The sequence below is a fragment of the Carassius auratus genome, chromosome 4 (genome assembly GCF_003368295.1).
Source record: "Carassius auratus strain Wakin chromosome 4, ASM336829v1, whole genome shotgun sequence".
Lineage (NCBI taxonomy): Eukaryota > Metazoa > Chordata > Actinopteri > Cypriniformes > Cyprinidae > Carassius > Carassius auratus.
The window spans coordinates 16,283,155-16,305,687 of NC_039246.1; the positions used below are offsets into that span (position 1 = coordinate 16,283,155).

Below are 22,533 nucleotides of genomic sequence, written 5' to 3' on the forward strand. Positions count from 1 at the left end.
TTAATAATGATAATCAATTTGAAAAATGTCACGGTCCGTTTCCCCAACAGCCTTGTCTTAAATGGCTTTGTAGTACACACACCTGAAAATGCTCCACTCAGGTTCGAGTTTGGTGATAGTGGGGTCCTCCACATACTCAAACTTGAGATCTTTGTGAATGTGGGCTTTATCCACAAACACTGATACGGACACGTTTCCGTAGCCTTGCATAGAGGCATGAGAACGACAAGTTATCCACTGTCCTCCTCGCCTGATTTGTCAAACAGGAAAAAAAAAAACAGTGTATGAGTAGACGTTCTTTAAACTTTTCAGTATTTAAGAGTTTTAAACTAAATTAAACTTTCAATTCCAAAAATAAAACCTGCTTTAAGAATTGGTTCAGTTAATTGGTTTTGTATTATTAAAGAGATGGTTTTATGTGGCTGTAAAGAGTATTCCCATTAAAGCAAAGCATACTAGACCTAATTTAATCTTCTGCTCATATGATCAGACTCTGTGGCTGCACCTGATGCAAGAAGAGAGTGATGGCTATTGATGTTACTGATTACAGATCAGAAACTCTCAAGTTCTTAAGATCAGTATTGGCTTTCTTTGGTGGTTTGGATCCGCCAGAAACTTTGAATGACTGGCAAGCTAACCAAAAAGCATGATGACATCTCAAAGGGAAGTGCGCTGTACCTTTCCATTCAACCCTACCGTTGATAGGTGCACTTCTGGTCTTTAAACATGATTGAGACATTGCTGCCTGCATCCAGGTTGCTGCCGCTGATGTTTACTATGGTGCCTCCAGATACTGGCCCTCGGTTCGGCTGTAAACTCAACAGTTTAGGGACCTGTAAAAAGCAAGGCCAAAACAAACAATGGGAATTATTTACAAGCTCACACATCATAAGACAAAGGTGAGGCAGCAATCCCTTATGTTTTTCATTCTTCTGTATCTCTTTCCCTATCTGATTATCACCTCCTTTTCTCAGAACACCAACTGCCCTCCTCACCCAAGAATCACATAATCCAATTACCACATCTGAATGAGAAATAAAAGCCATTAATGTTTGCATAAAACTGATAAATGCTATAAAATGGCTCTATAACAGGAAAAATGACACTGCAGCTCAATTCATTTGGATGGCTGGATCACAATCTGATTATGGGTGTTATATCAGCATGTGCACTGGGAATACTAGAAGCAAGAGAAAAGTGAAAGATGGATATAAAACTGAGTGTGGCCAGCATCATGCAAGATCCTATCAAAGACAGAATTCTACTGGCTAAAAGAGCTTTTCTCGATCTGAAAAATCTTACAAAATCACTTTATATATGTGGTCTCAAGCATATAAATATGCTGATGAATGTATGTATAACCAAAACAACTAAAACTTACATATGCTTAAGCTTACATTGTTTTGTTCACTAATTGTTTTAGTAAATCAAGATCCCTATCAAGGGAAATTTTAAGTAAATTACATTATGTAAAACAAGCACAAAAATGCTTTTGCAATTGAGGAAAGGATGCTGTGGGAGGAACAATCTTGCACAACAGCAGCAGTATAATGCAAGTTTTATGGGTAGACTCTCCGGGTGTTGACCGAACACTTGGTGGGGTCAAGTGCCCGCTGATATGACTAAGTACATCAGCAGGGCTACATGGCCAAAGTGTTCACTCTTTATTAGTGACACAACAGTAAATTCAAGCATTTTCAACCCTGAAGCGGCAAAGACTTGTAATTATAAAGACATGGTTCAGAACACGGTGGACAGACCAGCAGTTCATTGGGGGTTATTTTATGGCCAGTGATTTGCTGAGGTACTCACCAAAAAGAAGTAGTACTTAGACGACTTGGCCATGAACTCGGGGCGACACTCTCCAACACACACTTGGACATTTCCAGCAAACTGGCTCATTTCTGCTTTTCCCATTTCGCACACAATCCTGTAAAACACACACATATGCAATTAGTCGACCAGATTAGTTCCTCAATAATAAGCAAACCGTTTATGGACTTTAATGTCTATCCCTGCCATAATAATATATGCATGAGATGGGTTAATATGAACTAGTTATTCTGCCTCATCATTCCATGACAGGTGTCAGACTCTCTCATGCACCACAGTAAGAGGCTTATCAAAGCGTCCAAATAATAATAATAATAATAATAAACCTGTGCTGCAGCAACCTACAGCAGAGAAACTCAGAATAAAAGAGAGGGTTTTTCAGGTCAGGACAATAATACTGGAGAATTTTTCATGTTGTCAGCAGGGCTTTCTCAAATGCTTGCCAAATAACGCATAATTATCTTTTGCTGTCCTGACCTCGGATTAAAAGTTTCTTTAATGCTTTCTCTGTGTTTACTGCCAATCCATATCAGGCACTTTTAAGAGACACAGGGTTCTTGGCAACATTTATCAGGCCTGCATTATGCTAACTCTGGCTGCGTCTGTAAAGGACAACTGTTTAGAGACTAAAAACAAATCTATTAAGGCGATTCAAGGGAGATGACATAATTTAGCCATTAAATCCAGGTTAAAAATATGCCATTATGACAACGACCACAAAGAAATGTCAAATCTGGCCTGGTACTATAGTAAAACCTGAATGCTCTCCAATTTCTAAATGTAAACACTTACTGTTCTGCTGGGATATATCCCTCGGGTACTGGTATACATTCCACTTCTGCAACCTTTACATGGTCTTTAATCTCACTGAACTCCAGTCCCAGGTTCTCGCCACGAATAGTCACCAGTGTTCCACCTTCACGCGGTCCTCGAAGTGGAGTGATCTGCAGACAAGTCGCCACAGAGACATTCCCATCATTCCCATTGAACAAGAAACAACATGGAGAGCTTCCACATCCCCCGGCATTTCCATTGTTGGTACAAACCAACAGGAAGTGAAGAATGACTCAGCAACCGATTCTTTCATGCACCTGCAGGAGTCAGTGATTGCGAGACGGTGTGCGGGGCGGGTGACAGCGAGAGAAGCTGTGAGTGATTTGGTTCAGTGGGATAATTGGGCCACTTTTTGTCAGAGCAGTGCTTATGTTGAATAATGATCAGCCGCACAGCCAGCTGAGCCAGCCGAGCCCTGCCTATAGCAAAAACAAAGCCTTGCTAATTTATGAACACATTGTCAGCATCTGGGAAGAAATATGCCGACACCAGCATGTAAAATCATATGCTGCTAAGATTGGAATATAAACACGGGCGTTGCACGAGGATGCTTATTTTCATCTGAACATGTCAGGGCGATCAAACACCTTTTATTCTTTGCTCCTAGGGATGCTAAGCAGTACCAAATCTGGCTGATTAGAGGTAACGTGTCTAATGTACTTGCATGGTGCTATCTCTAGCATCTTCATGCTTTTGCTAGTGTTATACCATTAACACAAGAAACACTTGGCTGCCGATTCATTAAACACTGTTAAAGGAAGGCATTTATGGTGCATTAAAATGTAGCGAATCACACTTAATAATTTAATTGGCAATTCATGTGCCATAAAACATGTCTTGTGATGTTAAGACCGAGACATGTCTACTCGATGAGGGTATTATTATTAAATGATATGCCATAAGCCAGGTCCATATAATCATAACAGAACCAGCAATCCAACAAAATGAACTATTCTTCCAACTCTATGGTTCTGATCAGTGGGATTTTAACAATTCAAATAATAAATAAAATAAAAACACATGTACAATTTCTCTGGTAACACTAACCTGCGGAAATGTGGGGGGAAGGAAAGAAAGAGGAGTAATGCTAGCATGCAATTCATTCCCACAATGCAGTTTTGAATAAAAGTACAAGCTGAAACCATACAAGACGAACAGCTCTTTTATCGAGTGGCTATCCATCAACCCTAAAAATAGAGCCTATCAAACAGTCTTGACCCACGTGTCTGAAGTCGGGCCCCATATGTGTATTGACAGCTGGGCTATTAGGCCAAATGTAGGACACCCATTCCTCATCTTGGCAAAACGAAGCTGGATCCCAAAGGGCAATATAGACATGTTAACATCTTGGCTCTGTCATTATTTCCTGCCTGATAATGATCCAACTTTAGGTCAGAGATCTCATTAGCAGCCTGGTAGAGGGGTAATTTCCCTTTAACCCATCACATGTACTGATCGTAGCGGAGAGATTCAAGTTTTTCATAGGTTCTTTATTGGCTTCAGAGCACTAGGAAAATTGATTTCTCAAAGGCTCTGACTGTGTGTTTAAATTTTAAACATGGCAGTGTACTACGAACACACCCTGTCTGGCCCAAGCATTTTAAGGAACATTATTGTACTGTTGTAATTTATCTCTCCAGTAATTCAGTTTAATCAGAGTTTAACTCTTCTATGTTTGAGACTATCAATGTCTTTACAATGCCTTTAGGGCCTTATAGCTTTTTGGGACGTCTTTGAGTTTTACGATATGCCAGATGATTATTTAAAATGAAATAACAGACCCACTTTACTGGTAAGTCACTGTAAAACTGCAACCTTCCGATGAGACGATGAAGCAGGAGTTTAGATGAGTATGAGCTGGAGAGAGAAACAGAGTAGTTTCTTTTCATTAGGAGATGGGGAGTTGATTAGATTTGTGACTTTGACAAGCTAATTGACGGTTGTTGGAGGAAAAACACTTAATCACCATCCACTTCAATGTCAGCGAAAGATTCCTCATCTACAATGTCACAGTAATAGTGCATTAGAATACATTACGACCTGTGAGCCGATCAATTGAAAAAGACGCCGAGAGTGATAATCAGAGAGAGTGAGAGTATTTATGAGGCACGAGGAGAGCTTGGATCTGGAGATGGAATAAAAATAGAAGAGCTCAGTCCAGGAATTCCCTTCACAATACCCACAGCTCTACTTGGCTTACTTCCATTTCAGGCTTTCAAAGTGTTAATTGGCTATTAGAATCTCAGCTCTATCAAACAAAGCACTGAAGTGACTGTTTGAAGTGATAGTGGTGACCAACTTTAAACAGATTGTAGAATGATGCAGAATGAACTGGTTTTATGATATAATTAGTATTAAACGCTAATACTTTAACTTTTATAATTGCTTGGCCACATGATGGATGATAAAACTAGTGATAAAACTTCTACTTCATTCCAGTACTTTCTATAACTTTTCTTGTATTTTTCTGTGAATGAGGATTTGCTCTTGCCAACAAGTTTCTGAGTTTGATTAACAAGCTTCAGACACAACTGCTGTTCGTAATTCAGAGCCTGTGGCACTCAAACAGGTAGCGTTCCCTTTCTGCTATATGTTCATCAATCATTTTGATGGGGCGCTACAGATGGAGTTGATGGTGCAGAGGCTTCAGTGTTCCTCATCTCTTCCATCCTTGCCACTCTTCCTCGCCATTCTTCCACCCTCAGTATTCCGCCCAAGGTCACACTTCCATCATAACTCTTTCAGCAACGCACCCATCTGTTCCCCCTCAGCCTTTTCTTTCAGTTTATATCAACTGTTCATCTTCACAATGATGGTTAACCATAAAACATGCATATTTCAGTGAGTACAACTGAGCATTTCTGTCAGATCTGTTTATGTTACCAGAGTTTTATTGTACATTTGGAACATAATATACTAAGAATGAAAAAATCCCAGATATTTTTGATTTAACAGATAGTTTAAGCTTGACTCTAAGAAAGATTGTTTTAGAGTTCACCTTTGAGAACCTTTTCACCTCTAAACCGGTTGTAAAAGTACATCGTACAATTTTACGATGAAAAAAAAAATTAAAATGATGTAAAATGATTTGGATTAGAAAACTGAAAAACACATGCATTTCCATGAGTGATCCCACAATTCTGGGCTCTATACGGTCTATTTTGTGTGTGGATTGGTGCACAATTTTACCTTCGTGATTTTGGGGTGCGTGCACTTGCTATTGATGCCATTGTGCTCGAGCCACATGCTCTGCGGGTGAGGACAGTGCTGTTTCAGAGAGCAACGGTTCTCTCCCTTACACCACACACAGCCGAACAGAGGGTCCGCCTTCAGACAAAGTCCACAGCTCTCCCTCCGTGCGTCACACTTGTACAGGTGCACTGAGGATACAGGGAAGGCAAAGGGCAAGTCAGGTTGGGAGACCCATTGGAGATCGATCAAAGCAAAATGGAAACTGATATAATTTTCGGCAATGGCTTGAAGTACTTCTAAAATAATGAAAAAAAAAAAAAAATGTAGAATCGAAATCATATAGTTCCCAATTTGTTAGTTTCCTCTCAGCTCTGAAGATAACTGCTCGTCTCCTCCTCTCCCTGGTACAGCGATATTATGTTTCATCTCCATGGCAACCAAAAAGGCATTTTTAATTGCTATTAGATGCTTTTATGATCTGTCCATCATCTGCTGCCCCCTGAGTGGCTCCCCCTCAGTGGGAACCAAGAGAGAAATCTCAGATACTTTATTTCCCCTCGTAAATTAGCCTAACCTTCAGACAGACACACACACACACACACACACACACACACACACACACAGTGCTTTAATAACACTCAGACACATTTGTGCTATGTTCATTGATTTGGATTAAAGCAGGGGCACGTTTAACTTGAATCCAAATCCCATTTCATATCACTGAAACTTCTGAACTTCTAGTCTTGACATTGGGCATACATGTTTAAAAATCTCTGAGGACTCAGACTGCCTCTGCAATTACTTTGAATTTTATTTAAATGGTCAGGACATCTTTTTAAGCGCAGAAAATCATTTTCTTAATCAGTATTTTTGTCTTGTTGTTTTTATCTTCCAGTAAAACATCTCAACATCCATTTGATGAAAACCACTTCCGATAACCACATATAAACCAACAAAACTGCATTAACATTAAGATGTGGTATCATGGAGTAAGTTATTTTTCTTACCCCACTTGACATTTTTTTAGCAAAAGTCTGGAAAAAAAATGAGTATATGTGTGTGTGAAGTAAAATGATTACTTGGTTAATTAATCACATAACTAATCACATAATGTATATGTAATGTGTATATTCATGTACATATAAATACACACACATGCATGAATATATTTAAGAAAAATTTTGTTTATATATTAAATATATTTATATATAAATGATATGGATATAAATACATATACATGAAATATATGCAATCAATCATTTCACAGACCTATATATATATATATATATATATATATATATATATATATATATATATATATATATATATATTTCAATAACATAATACTACATATATTGTTAAATTATTTTATAATAAAATAGACTATATAAAATTATGATCAGATAAAATAATACATAAATTAATAATAAAATATTCAAATAAACCAATAAATCTTCAGTTGTGAAAAATGAACTTCACATACTTCGAAAAGCTAGCTCTCGATTCAACCAATCAGATGAAGGCTTTGAAACTCCAGAAGTATTTCCCATTTTGTGCGCTTTATGCATCACACCGCTGGTGTGACGTCTGAGACTAGGGTGAAAATTGTTCAAGGTTTCATATTGGATTAGGTTTGTACTGGGTGGAGTTTAAATTCATTATATTTAGTTTTCATTATTATATCTCTCTTCCTCTCTGTAGAAAGTATTTGTTGGCCAACGAACAGCTGTCTTTGACAACAGATCTCTGACTGGCTGTTTAACAGGTGGATACACACACAGGTAAATTTAACGCAAACTTAAAGACTATGGTAGATCTAATTGTCACATCATGTCTCTGACCTTCTGTGTGGTGCAAAGACATACACACAGGGAGAAGATGAGAGGTGTGAACGTGAGATATTGTGATGTATTAAGTTAAACAGAAGGTCAAATAAGACAGAAATAAACAGACGAGGAAGAAGTTAAGCAAAAACATAGGCTATCCGCAGTCAACTCCATCAGGATTTCAGGGGATGGATGCTGCAAGTCTGTTGCTATGGAGACTGAATCCAGAGGTACTAGCAGGGCCGCCGGATCAGAGGCCTTACCTTTATTTTGGGCCGGGTTGTCAATGCTGAAGTCTCCATTCCAGATAACCGTCAGATCCACAGGGAGGCTACTCATCTCCATCCCATCATACGAGTACTGTAGCCATGGGAACAGAGTCAGAGAGAGCGTGAGAGAGAAAGAGAGAGACATTTGCTAGTTATATTCTGCCGGAAGAGTGCTTTTATCATTCATCCTCAGGTAAGTCATCACAGCACACAGTGGAGAATACTCCAAAATCCCTACATTGCTGATGCTGGGAGAACAAGCAAACATGCACTAAATATTCAGGACAGAACACATGTGCCACTAAAATAAGCTTCTCTCACACAATCTCCAAACAACCACTCGCTTTTTGCATTGCTTAAAATTCTGCACCTTGTTTCTGAGAGTACCCTTGAGTCCACAGACAAATGTTTGGTGTACACTAGGGGTGTCCCCAAACAAGTATTTTCATTGTTGAATCGGAATATTCAAATCTTGCCAATATTTGACTGATAGTCAAATCATATGTTTTGGGGGTGGGCCAAAATACATTATCAAGAGTCAAGTCAGAAATTCAACAGTAATAATTACATTAACACACAAGGAAAATTTGTAACGGACGACTCAAAAGATACAAACCAGAAAAATAATGTTTTATATTTTTTTTAAATATAGAGAACATTAAAAGTCTGTGAAACCCTAAGAATGCACAAAATGTTTTACAATAGTGCTATCATTATAACGTTATGTACAGGTGCATCTCAATAAATTAGTATGTCATGGAAAAGTTCATTTATTTCAGTAATTCAACTCAAATTGTGAAACTCATTTATTAAATGATTTCAGTGCACACAGACTGAAATAGTTTAAGTCTTTGGTTCTTTTAATTGTGATGATTTTGGCTCATATTTACCAAGAACTCACCAATTCACTAGCTCGACAAATTAGAATACTTGATAAAACCAATTAAAAAAAAAACTTTTTAGTGAATTATTGGCCTTCTGGAAAGTATGTTCATTTACTGTACATGTATTCAATACTTGGTAGAGGCTCCTTTTGCTTTAATTACTCAATTCGGCGTGGCATGGAGGTGATCAGTTTTGTGGCACTGCTGAGGTGGTATGGAAGCCCAGGTTTCTTTGACAGTGGCCTTCAGCTCATCTGCATTTTTTGGTCTCTTGTTTCTCATTTTCCTCTTGACAATACCCCATAGATTCTCTTTGGGGTTCAGGTCTGGTGAGTTTGCTGGCCAGTCAAGAACACCAACACCATGGTCATTTAACCAAGTTTTGGTGCTTTTGGCAGTGTGGGCAGGTGCCAGATCCTGCTGGAAAATGAAATCAGCATCTTCAAAAAGCTGGTCAGCAGAAGGAAGCATGAAGTGCTCCAACTTTCTTGGTAAACGGGTGCAGTGACTTTGGTTTTCAAAAAACACAATGGACAAACACCAGCAGATGACATTGCACCCCAAATCATCACAGACTGTGGAAACTTAACACTGGACTTCAAGTAAGTTGGGCTATGAGCTTCTCCACCCTTCTTCCAGACTCTAGGACCTTGGTTTCCAAAAGAAATACAAAACTTGCTCTCATCTGAAAAGAGAACTTTGGACTACTGGGCAACAGTCTAGTTCTTCTTCTCCTTAGCCTAGGTAAGACGCCTCTGATGTTGTCTGTGGTTCAGCAAATTCCTTGACATTCTGTGTGTGGTGGCTCTTGATGCCTTGACCCCAGCCTCGGTCCATTCCTTGTGAAGTTCACCCAAATACTTGAATCGATTTTGCTTGACAATATTCATAAGGCTGCAGTTCTCTCGGTTGGTTGTGTATCTTTTTCTTCCACACTTTTTCCTTCCACTCAACTTTCTGTTAACATGCTTGGATACAGCACTCTGTGAACAGCCAGCTTCTTTGGTAATGAATGTTTGTGGCTTACCCTCCTTGTGAAGGGCGTCAACGATTGTCTTCTGGACAACTGTCAGATCAGCAGTCTTCCCCATGATTGTGTAGCCTAGTGAACCAAACTGAGAGACCATTTTGAAGGTTCAGGAAACCTTTGCAGGTGTTTTGAGTTGATTAGCTGATTGGAATGTCACCATATTCTAAGTTGTTGAGAGAGTGAATTGGTGGAAGTTATTTAATACACAAGTTTCACAATTTGAGTTAAATTACTTTCCACAACATTCTAATTTATTGAGATGCACCTGTATATGACAGTAGTTATTAATGTTCTGCATTTCTGTTTTGAGCTGCATGCTCTGAAGATGACCAGTAGAATGAAGCAGCAGGTTTTTAATCAATGCGATTTAACTCATAATTTATCTCATATAGAATACGCTTTGTTATTTATACAGCATAATGTTAATATCATGACTTATAGGCTGTCTGCCCCAAAATGCCCTGAATGCATGAATGTGTCTTTGCAGCTCTTAATGAACTCCTTATGTGGACGCGTTCTTCATGCAAAAATGTGCAGAAACATGGCAACTAAACTTAAAATTCAGATCATTTTATTATAATAGTGTTCTCATAATAATGTTATGTATATGACATTCCCAGTCATAGTTATTAATATTCTGTATTGATGTTTGTTCTGCTCGCACTGAAGAAATAATCACTGTAGTACTACAATGAACCGCTTGACTCCAAATGCATCTTATACGAGCTAAATTATATATACATAATATATACAGTATAAACCAGCTGAAATGTTTTGAAATCACCCTACCTGATAAAAAAAAAAGAAATCCAATCTTTTACTCTGTCCGTGTCAATTTGAGTCTTGTTAAAATTTTAAATCCCTGCCGCCAAATTGCTCCTCTGTCGGTCACGAATTATGGAAAAGTGAAACTTAAATCTATAGGGGTGGTTGGATTTATTCACGCACATTAAAATATTTATTTAAAGGTACTTTCTTTTCAGATTCTTATTTTAAGCATTATTTTAATAGGCTGTATATTAATTTATTGGGAGAAAACAATATTTTCGACTGTGAGATTGGTGGTTGAATAAGGCTCCTACTATCGAAGCATCGAATCTTCAACTATTCGGGGTCCCCCCTACTGAACACACTCTCTCTCTCAAACACACACACACCAACACACATGAACACAGTCTTACCGATGTGTTCTGGCACTGTACGCTGGAGCTGTTGAAGCGGAGGGCGGGAACTCTCTGCTCTACACCCTGTATTGTGAGTACACACTCGTACCCACGCTGACCTGACTGTGGCTGTGGCAGGTTCTTGGCCCGAAGTGTGATGGGTTTCACCACGTTCACTGGAACCAGGATACGATCAGCTGGAAGTAGCTGAGGACATTCCTGCAGGAGAACAACAAACTTCAAGGTCAAAAACAAACCAAAAAGTATCCTTTATTAATACAAGTCAGAAACTCCCTGGCGTTTCTCCTCAGAGTGTGAGCCCAACAAATCCTCAAAATGAGCATGGGCCTATTCTTAGCATCAAAATCCATCTTGACTGTTCCTTAGGCTGAAAGGACAAGCCAATAACGATGGTCTGAAGCTCATTAGCATGGCTGAATTGCTCTGGGGCAGAGTTTAAAAAAGCCATTATAGATAATTTGAGAGGCTATCTACAAAAAGAATAAAAGTGAGTGCCGTTAATTCAAGCAGACAAAAATATGTAATTTTAAAGGAAGAAAGAGGGTAAAGAACACTTCAGTGTGTTTTTTTTCTTACAATCTATAAGACTGATGTAATGCTGTCTTTCCGATACTACAAAAGAAATCAACGAGGTGGCGCATAGTGGTATTTATGCAGTGCAGGGATGTTCAAAGTGTTCAGGCAGCTTTTGTAAGATGAATACAAACTGAGGTGCTATCTGGACCAAAGCGGCTATGGAATGCAGATAGCATACTGAGTGCAAATTTAAAGATGCACCGCAGTCCGACTGCAGCGAGGTCATATTTTGTATGGGCATGAGGATGATCCATAAACCCCTTTCATACCGGATATTTACAGTACAGGAGACACTTAGTGTTTCACTTAACCACACATGAATGCACACCTTTGCAAGCACACCAATGCTGGGAAGCATACACACTTATCTTAACATGCCAAATAAACAAATACACCACCCACATGCATAATTGCAGTCTTAAATAAAACAGCATAGACACTACAACACGCCTGACTCTCATATCTCCACCCACACAGGCTCCGGATATTAAAGTCATCAGTAAATGCCGGGCATAAAATGCACACCCATACTGCCGAGGGCAGCCTTACTGTGACCCGACGTTCAGGTCTCTAAATCCCCATTTAGAGCCCTCTCACCTTCATAATAGCTACCCAGCCCCATGGTCTACAAGGGCCTCTCTCTAAGTCCTTCCCCAGACCAACCTCCAAGGATTTATCTCCCTATCACTCTGATATAACGTGAACATGTTTATTGGCAGTGGTCTTAGTCATAAATATGGGACGACAAGGGAAAACCGCCCACTAAAAGACCAATATCTCCGTCCATCCACGCCCAAGTCTCTCCGGTATGTGCTTTCTACTTTGAGGAAAGTGTCTGGCAGGTCCCCCCTTTTTCCACGCCTCTTATTGACGGATGAGCAGAGCTCCACTGGCAGCTTTATGTGAAGGGAGATTGACTCTAAGCATAACAACACTATAATTGAAGGCTGGGAGGCTCTAATACGGAGTCTTCAGAGACACTGAAGACTAGGGCCAGGTTATTAAGTCTTTACAAGGAGGCAGAGAAAAAAGGACAGAGATAGACACAATGAGGGAGAAAGCTGGACGGGAACAAATGAAACGCTCTATTGCTGATTTTGAAACCTAAGGCTGCTTCCATTTCAGGCCTCAATATACGATTTGTCACCAAAAACTTTGAAGGACACATTGACGAACACATCACCATGTCAGCATCAAACTAGATCTTGTGGTCTTGCTGCTTTGAACATAATTGAAGCAGATCAAAAAAGTAGCCACACTTCCTGTCTTGAGGCTCAGAAAGAGAGCCAGAGTCCAGGAAGAGAATGATTTCTGTAGCCTCAAGCCAGATACAGCCGAAGAGTCTTACTGGAAAAGACGTTAATAAAAAATGCACAGACTGTAATTCAACATTCATTCATGAGACAAATGACTCGACACTGTGGTTTCCTTCCTTGTCCATGATGCGTGTCAAATCTGACAAGAGGAGCCCGAGGCGGCTCATTTGAGGTGGGAAAATAAAGCAGGGTTTGATTAAAAAAAAAAGGGAAATTTTTTATTAAGAATAGGCATTTTACAGATAAAAGTGGCTCTTGAGAGTGTGTTTACAGTCTTGGTCTGAGCAAGAGAGGCCTGAGGGTGAGCTGAAGCATGATGTATTTGTCAAAGGGATGTGGAGCGAGGCAGACAGCAATTGGTCTCTCGATTGTTTACTACTGAGGGGGGTGGGGGGGTCTGCATTTATCTCACTGCAGCTGAATCTCCAACATCTCAGAACAGGACCGATATAATTAGATGCTGAAGAAAGAGTTACTGTAGGTGGGAGAAAAGATTGAAGTTCAGTGCGTGTGCTTCTGTTAGAGATGCGCTGAGACAAAGATAGTCATTGAGTGTGAGCAGGGAGGAAGACGCCCTGGCAAAGAGAACAGAGGGTAGCGATCTGGCACGGAGTGATAGATCCATAATTAGAGCTGTTTGAGTATGTATGCATAATGGCAGCGTTCAGTCGGGTAGAAGATGAAACGCCTTATTCTCTCCACAGCTCTTGTGGTGTTAGCAGGATGATTACTGAGGCTTCCCTGCCCTCCTTGTGCTTCAGCGTGCCTCCCTACCGCCACGGGCAAAAACCCTCCCCTCCCATTCCTTGCCACATTTCACTTCCTGCGGCATCACGCGTGTTCTTATCTTCTCTTACCTCTGACACTTCCCTCCTTTTCATCTGTTTGTTTTCACTCTCACTCCCCTCCCGAGTTGGTCTTTTCTTCTTCAAGTCTTGTCCTCCACCTCGATCTAAAAGATTTTTTACCTCAAAGTTTCTCCCTGAGGGCCGTAGGCGAAGCAGAGAGGCCATCTCACGGTTCTGAACTCAGACCCAAATCCTCCTACTCACAATCTGCAGCTCATTGCGCAGAGCTGCCAATTTGGCCTGTCAATTAACATCTTGATAAGATGGTAGAGACTACACTGGATCGATCAGTTCCTGCTTCCCACAACCCTCTCCTTTTCTTTCTTTCTCTCATCTACCTCCATATTGTTCCAAAACTGAGTGAGCTGACAAATACTTACCATGGCAAGCGCATTGAAGAGTCCTCTCACTATTGATTTCACTACATGCTACATGAAAACAAAATGTGGTATTGTAAGCAGCATAATTATATTAGGCATTGTTGCATACAATTCTCTCATACTTCTGTCAAATTAAAAATTTTCTTTCAAAAATGTATTTCAGTCTATTTAGGAATAAACATTCAGATAAAAAAAGGTTCATAAGTTCAAGTGAACTGTTAGTGTATCTATTTTTCAAAATCACACCACAATTTCACATTACCCATCGGTAAGGCATGTAAACAGGCTCTTTGCAATTCCTAAAAGGATGTAAAAAGCCAAGCCATAACAGAAGTTGTTTTCTAAAGTGCAGTGGATGTCTGGGTCTGACCGGTGTACGTTTAGTCATGCAGCATTATGCCAGCGGCCAAGAGTGAAACATGAGGGACCAACACAGTCAGCGACTGACATGATTCAGCACTATCCTTAGTATACACAATCTTGCCAGAGAGGAAATCAAGACCTGTATGGGAGAGTTAGATTAGCTGTGCTATGATGGAAAATAGTGTTTAATCCAAATCCCTGGACTGAACAATCAAACACAATCATTACTACATAATTCTATATAATTATTCTCCATAATTCTGAAACAACTTCAGGGAAATATAACAAAATTTACTAGGCTTATGGTGTGTTTACACCAGACGCGAATGAAGTATTAAGCATGAGTGATTTACATGTTAAGTCAATGCAAAGACGTGAACAGACATCCTGCGGTGTGATTCACGTGAATGACGTGGCGCGAGTTGAGCGTTACGGGTGTTTTGAAAATTCACGCCACGTTAAGCAATCAGGAGCTTGCTCTAGTGACGTGATTATGACAAAGGGAGCAGAGGCAGAAATCTGAAAACCACAATGGAGGACAAACTCATTGTCGCTGTATGTGGATACCCGGAGCTGTACGATACATCTTCGTACTTTTATAGAAACAGTGGCTCCATTTATCATTTGAAAACTATAACAATCTAAATTTGAACAAAAAACACCCCTGCCTCCTTTAGTTTGCATTTAAACATATTAATAGCCGCAAAAATTTAGTTCAGGGAAATGTGTAGGCCTATATAGCCTGCATTAAAATAAAATGAAATATTATATCAAACAGTATTGCCTCTTTTTATTTTTATTTTAACATATTAACAAATTAATTGAATAAAGACCAAAGATTTCCTGTTAGATTTACCCAAAACAAAATCCAAAGGCAAAACAAATGTGTATGGTTTTGTACAATGGCAATTTATCAAAATACATGTCATATTTCTAGACCTGGAAAAGTTTACCATCACAACACTTTTTACTTGCCATATAGAAACTCCATTTAAAATGCTAATCACTTTTCTTACATGCATTTTACGCCAAGTTCCCCTACTTTATATAACAGGATAATACTAATACTGTACATCCTTTTCACTAGATAATTTATGATTCAAAACTAGAAAATCTGATAAAAATTTGTTAAACTTACAGAGAAGTGAAGGATGTGACTTCTATATAATATTTGAATTTTGCCCCTAAACAATTTCTCTTGCTGTTGTTGTTAAACAAAAAACAAGTGTCACACAAATTGAAATATGATAAGGAAACAAAAAGCAGACAGCTTAAGAAGACCCGTCAGATATTTAAATGTGAGAGACTGTGAATAGCACACACACTGTTATTACATCTTGCCAGAGACGGGATTCTGATGCCGTGGCACGTTTTGTTTGTTTGAATGTGGATTGTTCTCCTGCGCTCATGGGTGCATACTGAAACACGCTCTGACTACAGGGGGCCTTCTCACTTCCAAAAACCATTGAAAGACAAGTCTAGATTATTCAGATCACTCTCAGCAATCCCTTAATAGGTATAAAACACAGAAATTCATCTGCGGAAGGTCAACGCAAAAGGTCATCTCATTTCTCCATGCAAAGTTGACTCGCCAGCGTCTGCTTGGAGGATTTGCACGGTAAACATCGCCGGTCATTAATTCTAAGCCACCCAGAGTTTGGAAGCAGCTCTGAGACCTCCAGTATGAGGGGTTAATGAAATCCAAATTAAACTCATTAACCAGACAAAACACCTGCCTTAAAACAAAAATCAAACAAAAACATCCAGTGGAAATGTCATTAACATGTGCTAATATTCAGTTGCTGCTTTGTGTGCAAGTCGCTCGACACACAATAGGGAATCCTAATATTACACTGGTCAACATTGACAGCGTGTCCATTTGATAATTGGAATGCTAAATGCTGGCAGCCTGAAAAACGCTCTGCTAAGAGATATTAATGAATGCTAAATGATGAGGCTACACATTTGTGTGGCTAAAACACATAGCCTGGGGAGGCAGGTGTCCTCATAATTCATTACGCATTTCAAAGCTAAGCACGATGTATATAATTGTATCTTCATGGAAGCTTCCGATTTCTCTTCAGTTGCGTGACGCAAATGAAATAAACACATTGTGATCCGCACCATGTAGACCCTCGGGATAAAAACTCATCGGCTCGACCCTCCTTGGCATCTCGGAGAGTGAGCTAGGGAAGGGTTTGGCTCCGGCAAAAAGCGCAGAGCCCCAACAGCAGCTTTTAATTTATCTGATGGGCCTGCGGTGGCCTCCAGGCATGCAAGTAGTGCCAATATTATTGATAATTTACATGGAATAAGATGTTGGTGGGAATCCAGACAGAAATATTAGAGATTAATGAGAATTAAGTTCAATTCAAAGCCATCAGATGTGCTCATCGTGACGGGGTGATGCTGGGTAACTTATCACAATCAGGACATGACCTGAACCGTACTCCTGCACCAATTAAATCAGTTAAGTGCAACTGAGAATGATGAGGGTCAATTACAAAACTCGATGTGTGACCAATCACAAGTAACTCACCTCTGGCTTTTTGACACGGCCCTCCTGGAAAGAGCAGCTGCTCGGATCATGGGTGCACGTGTGACGATATTTGCACCAGTGGCACTGGTATGGGCTTCCAACACAGGACAGACATCTGGGATATAGGTAATGGGTGTGGATTATTGTAGTTGTTTGTGAAAGTATACACGACTGCATTAAATCATTGCAAATATAGAAGTTACTCACGACTTGTGAACGCTGCAGTTGTAGAAGACAAAGCTAGTGTTGGCAAAAGCTAGTCCTGTCTCCTTTGACTTGAGGTAGAGCTGGACAATCTGATGGTCACCTAAGAGGCAGAGGAAACATTAAAAGTGTTGAAATAGCTGATAGTGTGCTGTCCACAAAAATATCAGTTTAAAGCCCAATGAGCTGCCTATAGAAGCCACAGTTTGTTTCAAAAGGTGGGTGACAATGAACTGCAACAAGGTTTACTCAATATTTGTGATATAATAAGACATTTTACAGTATATACCAAGGCGGTTAACTCATATTATGATGAAAGGGAGAATGTGCAGTGAGCAATATGGCAGAATATGTCCTGTCTTGTAAATAAAATAGCCAATTACCAAGTCATCGCAACACTGCATCAGCTTTAATAAGCTCCGGTTCCCATAGAAACAGTCCTGAAATGCACACTTGGTACTTTACATGCGCATTGACTGGACCAACCTTACAACATATATATACTTTTTTTTATCATAACATATCAGATTTTGTTGCTGATTTTAAATATTTAAATGTGAGTTTGGTAAGCAGTATGTTATTTCCTCATACACTGACTTTGCTTGAAAGTGATTTTGAGTCTACAGCATTTAAAGCTGCAGTAGGGAACTTTTGACGCTCTAGCGGTTAATAAACAGAACTGCTTGCGTCTTGCGGAAAAACATTGTAGCCGGAACTACTTCTCTCTGTTTATGTCTATGAAGAATCACAAAGGTACTGGGTTACTCCGCCGCGGTATCCCCGAATCAATCTAAACTAGTCTGAATATAAACACTTATTGTAGGTGTACCCTAGTGATTCAGGACAAGCTAAAACACGGTTTGGAAAATGGATTCATGGTGTACTTGCTTATTATATACATTTTTCTACATTTTGAACACAAACAAAGTTACGGACCGCAGCTCTGATTGGTTGTTTCTTAACGGGAGCGATGGCGTTTCTGCAAATGGCAATAGGACCACTGGGAGGAGCCAGAGGAGCTTGATTTTTTCACAGATTATCGGTCTCATATTCTACTGTCGGGACATAATGACAGGTTTAACAAATATGTAAAAAATATATTTTTACAAAAGTTACCTACTGCCGCTTCAAGTACTTAGAGTTTCAGGCTATAACACACTCGACACACACAACTCTATATAGCAAACTAGCAGTTATCTTTTATACATTCAAGCTAAATGTCCAAATATCAAGTAGGTTATATAGTGTGTAGATTCAGGTGACTGCTCCCCTCTGCCAAAAAAAGCCAAAACCTTTCCCAAAAAACATTATTGAAGAAGGGGAAGAGAGCGACAGAATGAGAGAAAGTAACCTGTACGAGTTAATGGAAATGTGGCACAAAAGTGCCCATCTTCAGCGTGTTTTTGTCTGAGCTAATGAAGAAGCTCATGTTTAATTCAACATGCCGGACTCAACATCTCCCCTCTCGAAGGAAGAGCATACTTTTTCACCCTCTTTATCTATTCCTGTCTCTTCTTTTTTCGCATACTATTCTTCAACCTCTTTCTTGTCCTCCTAAAGCGCGTCCCCTTCCCTGTCATGCGACATTTCTTCAACAAAGAGCGAATCATTCATCAATCAATGTAAAGTGTGCCTGACAATGAATCTGTCCTAATTAGTTCACCTAAATGTTTCTTTGATGGCTGGTATCTCCGGAGTGTGTGTGCATGTGTGTTCGCAAGCCCCCTGCCACCCGCTGCAGAGTGTGTCTGCCTTTAATGAGTCACTCAGGACACACACTGTTACCATGACACTAAGAAACGGAAGGAAAGTGAGGAATATGGGGAAGAGAGTGCAAATAAATGACCTATAACTGCAGGGGTATGTGTATGTGTGCACACAGAATCCATAAAAACACATCTTGATCCACTACTTTAAAGTTTTTTTTAATGATGTATCCCACTATTAGGGGTTAAATACACTGTGTATGACAGTGGTGTTGTATGTATCTAGTAGTGTGTGTGTAAATGCGCGCAGCCTCAGGTGTGTTATAGTGTACTTATCCAGTGGCGTGAGAGTGTGTGCTTGCACTGCGGCGTTTCAGAGCTCCAGACCCTTGCAGATTGGACCGACCTGTAATTTCATGGTGGCCTGACTAGCCTCACATCTCCAATGAGACTTGCATGCATCATTATTCACACACCTCACACCCCTGCACACGGCTCTTTCTACCTCACATCCAGGCCGTTGTGCTATTTACTAAGGTAATTTGCGGGTGTTTCTACACTAAATGCTTTGAAAGAACATTGTTGCTTCTATTCTGCCTTGTTTTTTTGTTGTGTTTTACAATCCCCCCCCCCCCCCCCCCCCTTTTTGCCCTGGACACACATGCAAAGAAAAGTATTCCCCCATATCCACTGTAGTGCGCATCTTCATTATCTTTACGTTGAGATGTTTTCATATTATGAAAAATTACCAGCCTCTAGACAGCTGCCCAGATGTTTGCTCGTTTCAATTACGTCGGGGTAACCAAGCACGCCGGCGAGAAAACAGAGGAGCAAGAATGGCATCAATGAGAGTACGGAAGAGGATGGCGAAATGTTCTCTCTTGAAAAATCTTCTCTCTCTTATCTGCTGGAGTGAATGCTGTCAAAATCATTTTCAGCCGAGCAGATGGAGTGAAGAGTGTCATCAGTTCAGGAGATCCAATCCAATCACTTTACTTGAAAAAATCTCTCGAACCTCAGTGCCAATGGAGCTTCAGAATGAAAGAGCGAAATGGAGAGCGACAGACGAGAGCACAGGAGACAGAATGCCAAAACTGCCTCCCTCTTGACGACCTTTATTCACTCAATTACAAAACACGTCCTGCGGCAAAAGTCAACAGCTGCAGGCAAGATAATGAGCATGTAAACTTCCATCTCTGCTCAGGTGTTTATGCCTATCACACTCTCTCTCTCTCCTTCTAAGACTGTCTTCTCTCCTTCCTTCTGATATAAATCCGGCTTCTCTGGAGTCTGGAGCAGATCTCCCAATCCAGCATCTCCAATTATAAAGCTGTCATAGTCTCACTTTGCCTCAACAAATGCCAACATTCAGTCATTTCGCCCAATTTTTCCATTGCATTTGATTGGTAAGTGACAGTATATCTTCATACCTTGGTCTACAATGATGCGCGGGACTTCTTTCTCTGCAGGAGAGCTGCAGGTAATGCGGTTCCCCTCGACCAGACCGTCCATCTCCGCCAGGTCCTCAAAGGTGCAGTTGACCCCTGCAGAAAGTTCTGGCACGTTATGTGCCTCCAGCACTAGCTGTCAAGGTAAAAGAAAAGACAAGTTAAAGTTATTCAGGAGAGAAAATAGAAGGCAATAACGGACAGGACACACTTTGGTGTGTCTAACAAACTGACACATTAACTTTGTACACAAAATAAACTCATTTGTGCTGCCGCTGCCCCTAAAACTGCTGTAACATGGATATTTTCTCATGTCCATGGTTTGAAATGCTCTTGAGAGAGAAGGAAGTCTGCAGACTCCACACATGGGAAATCTCAATCCAGCCGCAGACATCAAGACATCCCGGAAAACACACGCAGCCGTTACATAAATATCCCAGCTGACACGTGGCCAACCGCACAGCCAAATCAGGCCATTGAACCAGTGGCCACATATCTCCTAAATTTCCTGGAGGAAAATGTCCAGAGACATCAAGAGACTTCAGTCAGCCATCAGCCAGCATGTACTGACTCTAATGTGTTTCACTGAACACAAGTGGGTGGGAAATTGAGAGAGAGAAGGAGAGAATGAGAAAGAGAGAGGGCTACGGGGTGAGAGTTTTCATTCTCTTTCTTCTTTATGACTCTCATCTGGAGAGTCTCCTTGTGTCCTCTCCATCTCTGTTACCCATAATGCCCTCTGGCTCCCAGCCTTCTAATGAATTTCAAGCCCTGCTCCTAAGCACATGTGTTGCCTAACACCAGTCATATGAAGTGAGAAACAGAAGGGCATGATGGCAAAGAGAAGAATGAGAAAGAGCAACTGTCATGAAATTCCCCTTTTCGAGTCCCATTTATTATCTGCATACAGCCATGTGTTTATTACAGAAGTTGCACCACCAATAATCAGTGATTTTCCAATTAACATTTTTATTGTCAGTATAACATTAACGCAGTAAAATATACTTTTAAAAAGTCATTTATATCAATACATTTGTGACTTTGAAATCACAAGAACTTTCAGAATCTCTTTTTTTTATCTGAATACTATATGAATCACGTTAATGTCAAAGAAAGCTCAAAAATAAGGAGATCACAGAAAGAGAGAATAATGAAGTTGTATACAGGTAAGAATATATAAGAAAGGCAACTAAAATTCCCACAGTGGTGCTCTCTTTCAGTTTGACTCTGTTGGGGGTCCGTTCGGGGAAAACATGCAGTAATGCTCTGTGAGGGCATCATGGGAAGTGAAGTGGATGAAATCGGAATATCCACACTAATAGGAAGCCGCAGCCTTGCATGGAGTGGCCCTGCACCCTGCATTACACTGGTGATACGGCCTGAAACACCCTTTACTCAACAGAACGGCTGACCGGGGCTGTTTTTAGATTGCTGTTTAATGAAAAGGCAGGGACATGTAGCAGACACTCTTTTCCCATCTCGCCCCCTCTCTCACTGTTTTCCGCTTTCCCATTAAAGTTCAGGATGCACCGGTGGATGGCGGCACCACTCTGGGATTTAATTTATTTTTCCTTTTAGAGAGGGATGCAGAGAGAATTTCTTCAATTACATTTCAAGCAGCGATGAACAAACCCTCGCTGCCCATGATAAATATGAAAATCATCCCTCTCTGAGAGGGACCCCGACAAACAAACAAACAAAAAGGCCTCTCGCAGCAGAGGGTACGACATGAGGAATATGGTGTCTTTGATTACCTCCCGCCTCAACAGAAGAATGCATCAAGACGGCAGACTCTAACGGACATCAGATGCTGATGCAGGTTTCTAATTACGCTTCAGGATTTGTGAGAGGAGGGAAACAGAGATGTCGATGTACCCCCAGAGACCCCGAGAGCTATGAGACTCTACCTATTGTACCCCCTTGTTGCACTTTAAAATCGCATGGATAAAATCAATCTACATTTAAATGAATTCTGAGAGCACCTATAGTGTCAAATCCAGTCATGAATGATGTTTTCCGTACACAACTAGTTTAATCCTTCTTCAGAATAATGCTAAAGCTGTGCTGTGCAGAGCCTTGGTATTATCTAAAAAGAAACTTC

General features: G+C 40.3%; 1 protein-coding gene across 2 annotated transcripts in view; it reads right to left on the reverse strand.

Moving 5' to 3' along the window:
* The window catches only part of LOC113060741 (plexin-A4), a 214,922-nt gene that overhangs the window by 34,179 nt on the left and 158,210 nt on the right, over window positions 1-22,533 (reverse strand). For both annotated transcript variants that reach the window (XM_026229904.1, XM_026229895.1), the window contains 10 exons: window positions 20,415-20,568; window positions 17,282-17,381; window positions 17,075-17,189; window positions 11,050-11,250; window positions 7,949-8,045; window positions 5,857-6,047; window positions 2,626-2,777; window positions 1,813-1,930; window positions 697-833; window positions 83-250 (listed from right to left, as the gene is read on the reverse strand). In XM_026229904.1, coding sequence (XP_026085689.1) covers window positions 83-250; window positions 697-833; window positions 1,813-1,930; window positions 2,626-2,777; window positions 5,857-6,047; window positions 7,949-8,045; window positions 11,050-11,250; window positions 17,075-17,189; window positions 17,282-17,381; window positions 20,415-20,568 — 1,433 coding nt within the window. The remainder of the gene's footprint in view (window positions 1-82; window positions 251-696; window positions 834-1,812; window positions 1,931-2,625; window positions 2,778-5,856; window positions 6,048-7,948; window positions 8,046-11,049; window positions 11,251-17,074; window positions 17,190-17,281; window positions 17,382-20,414; window positions 20,569-22,533) is intronic.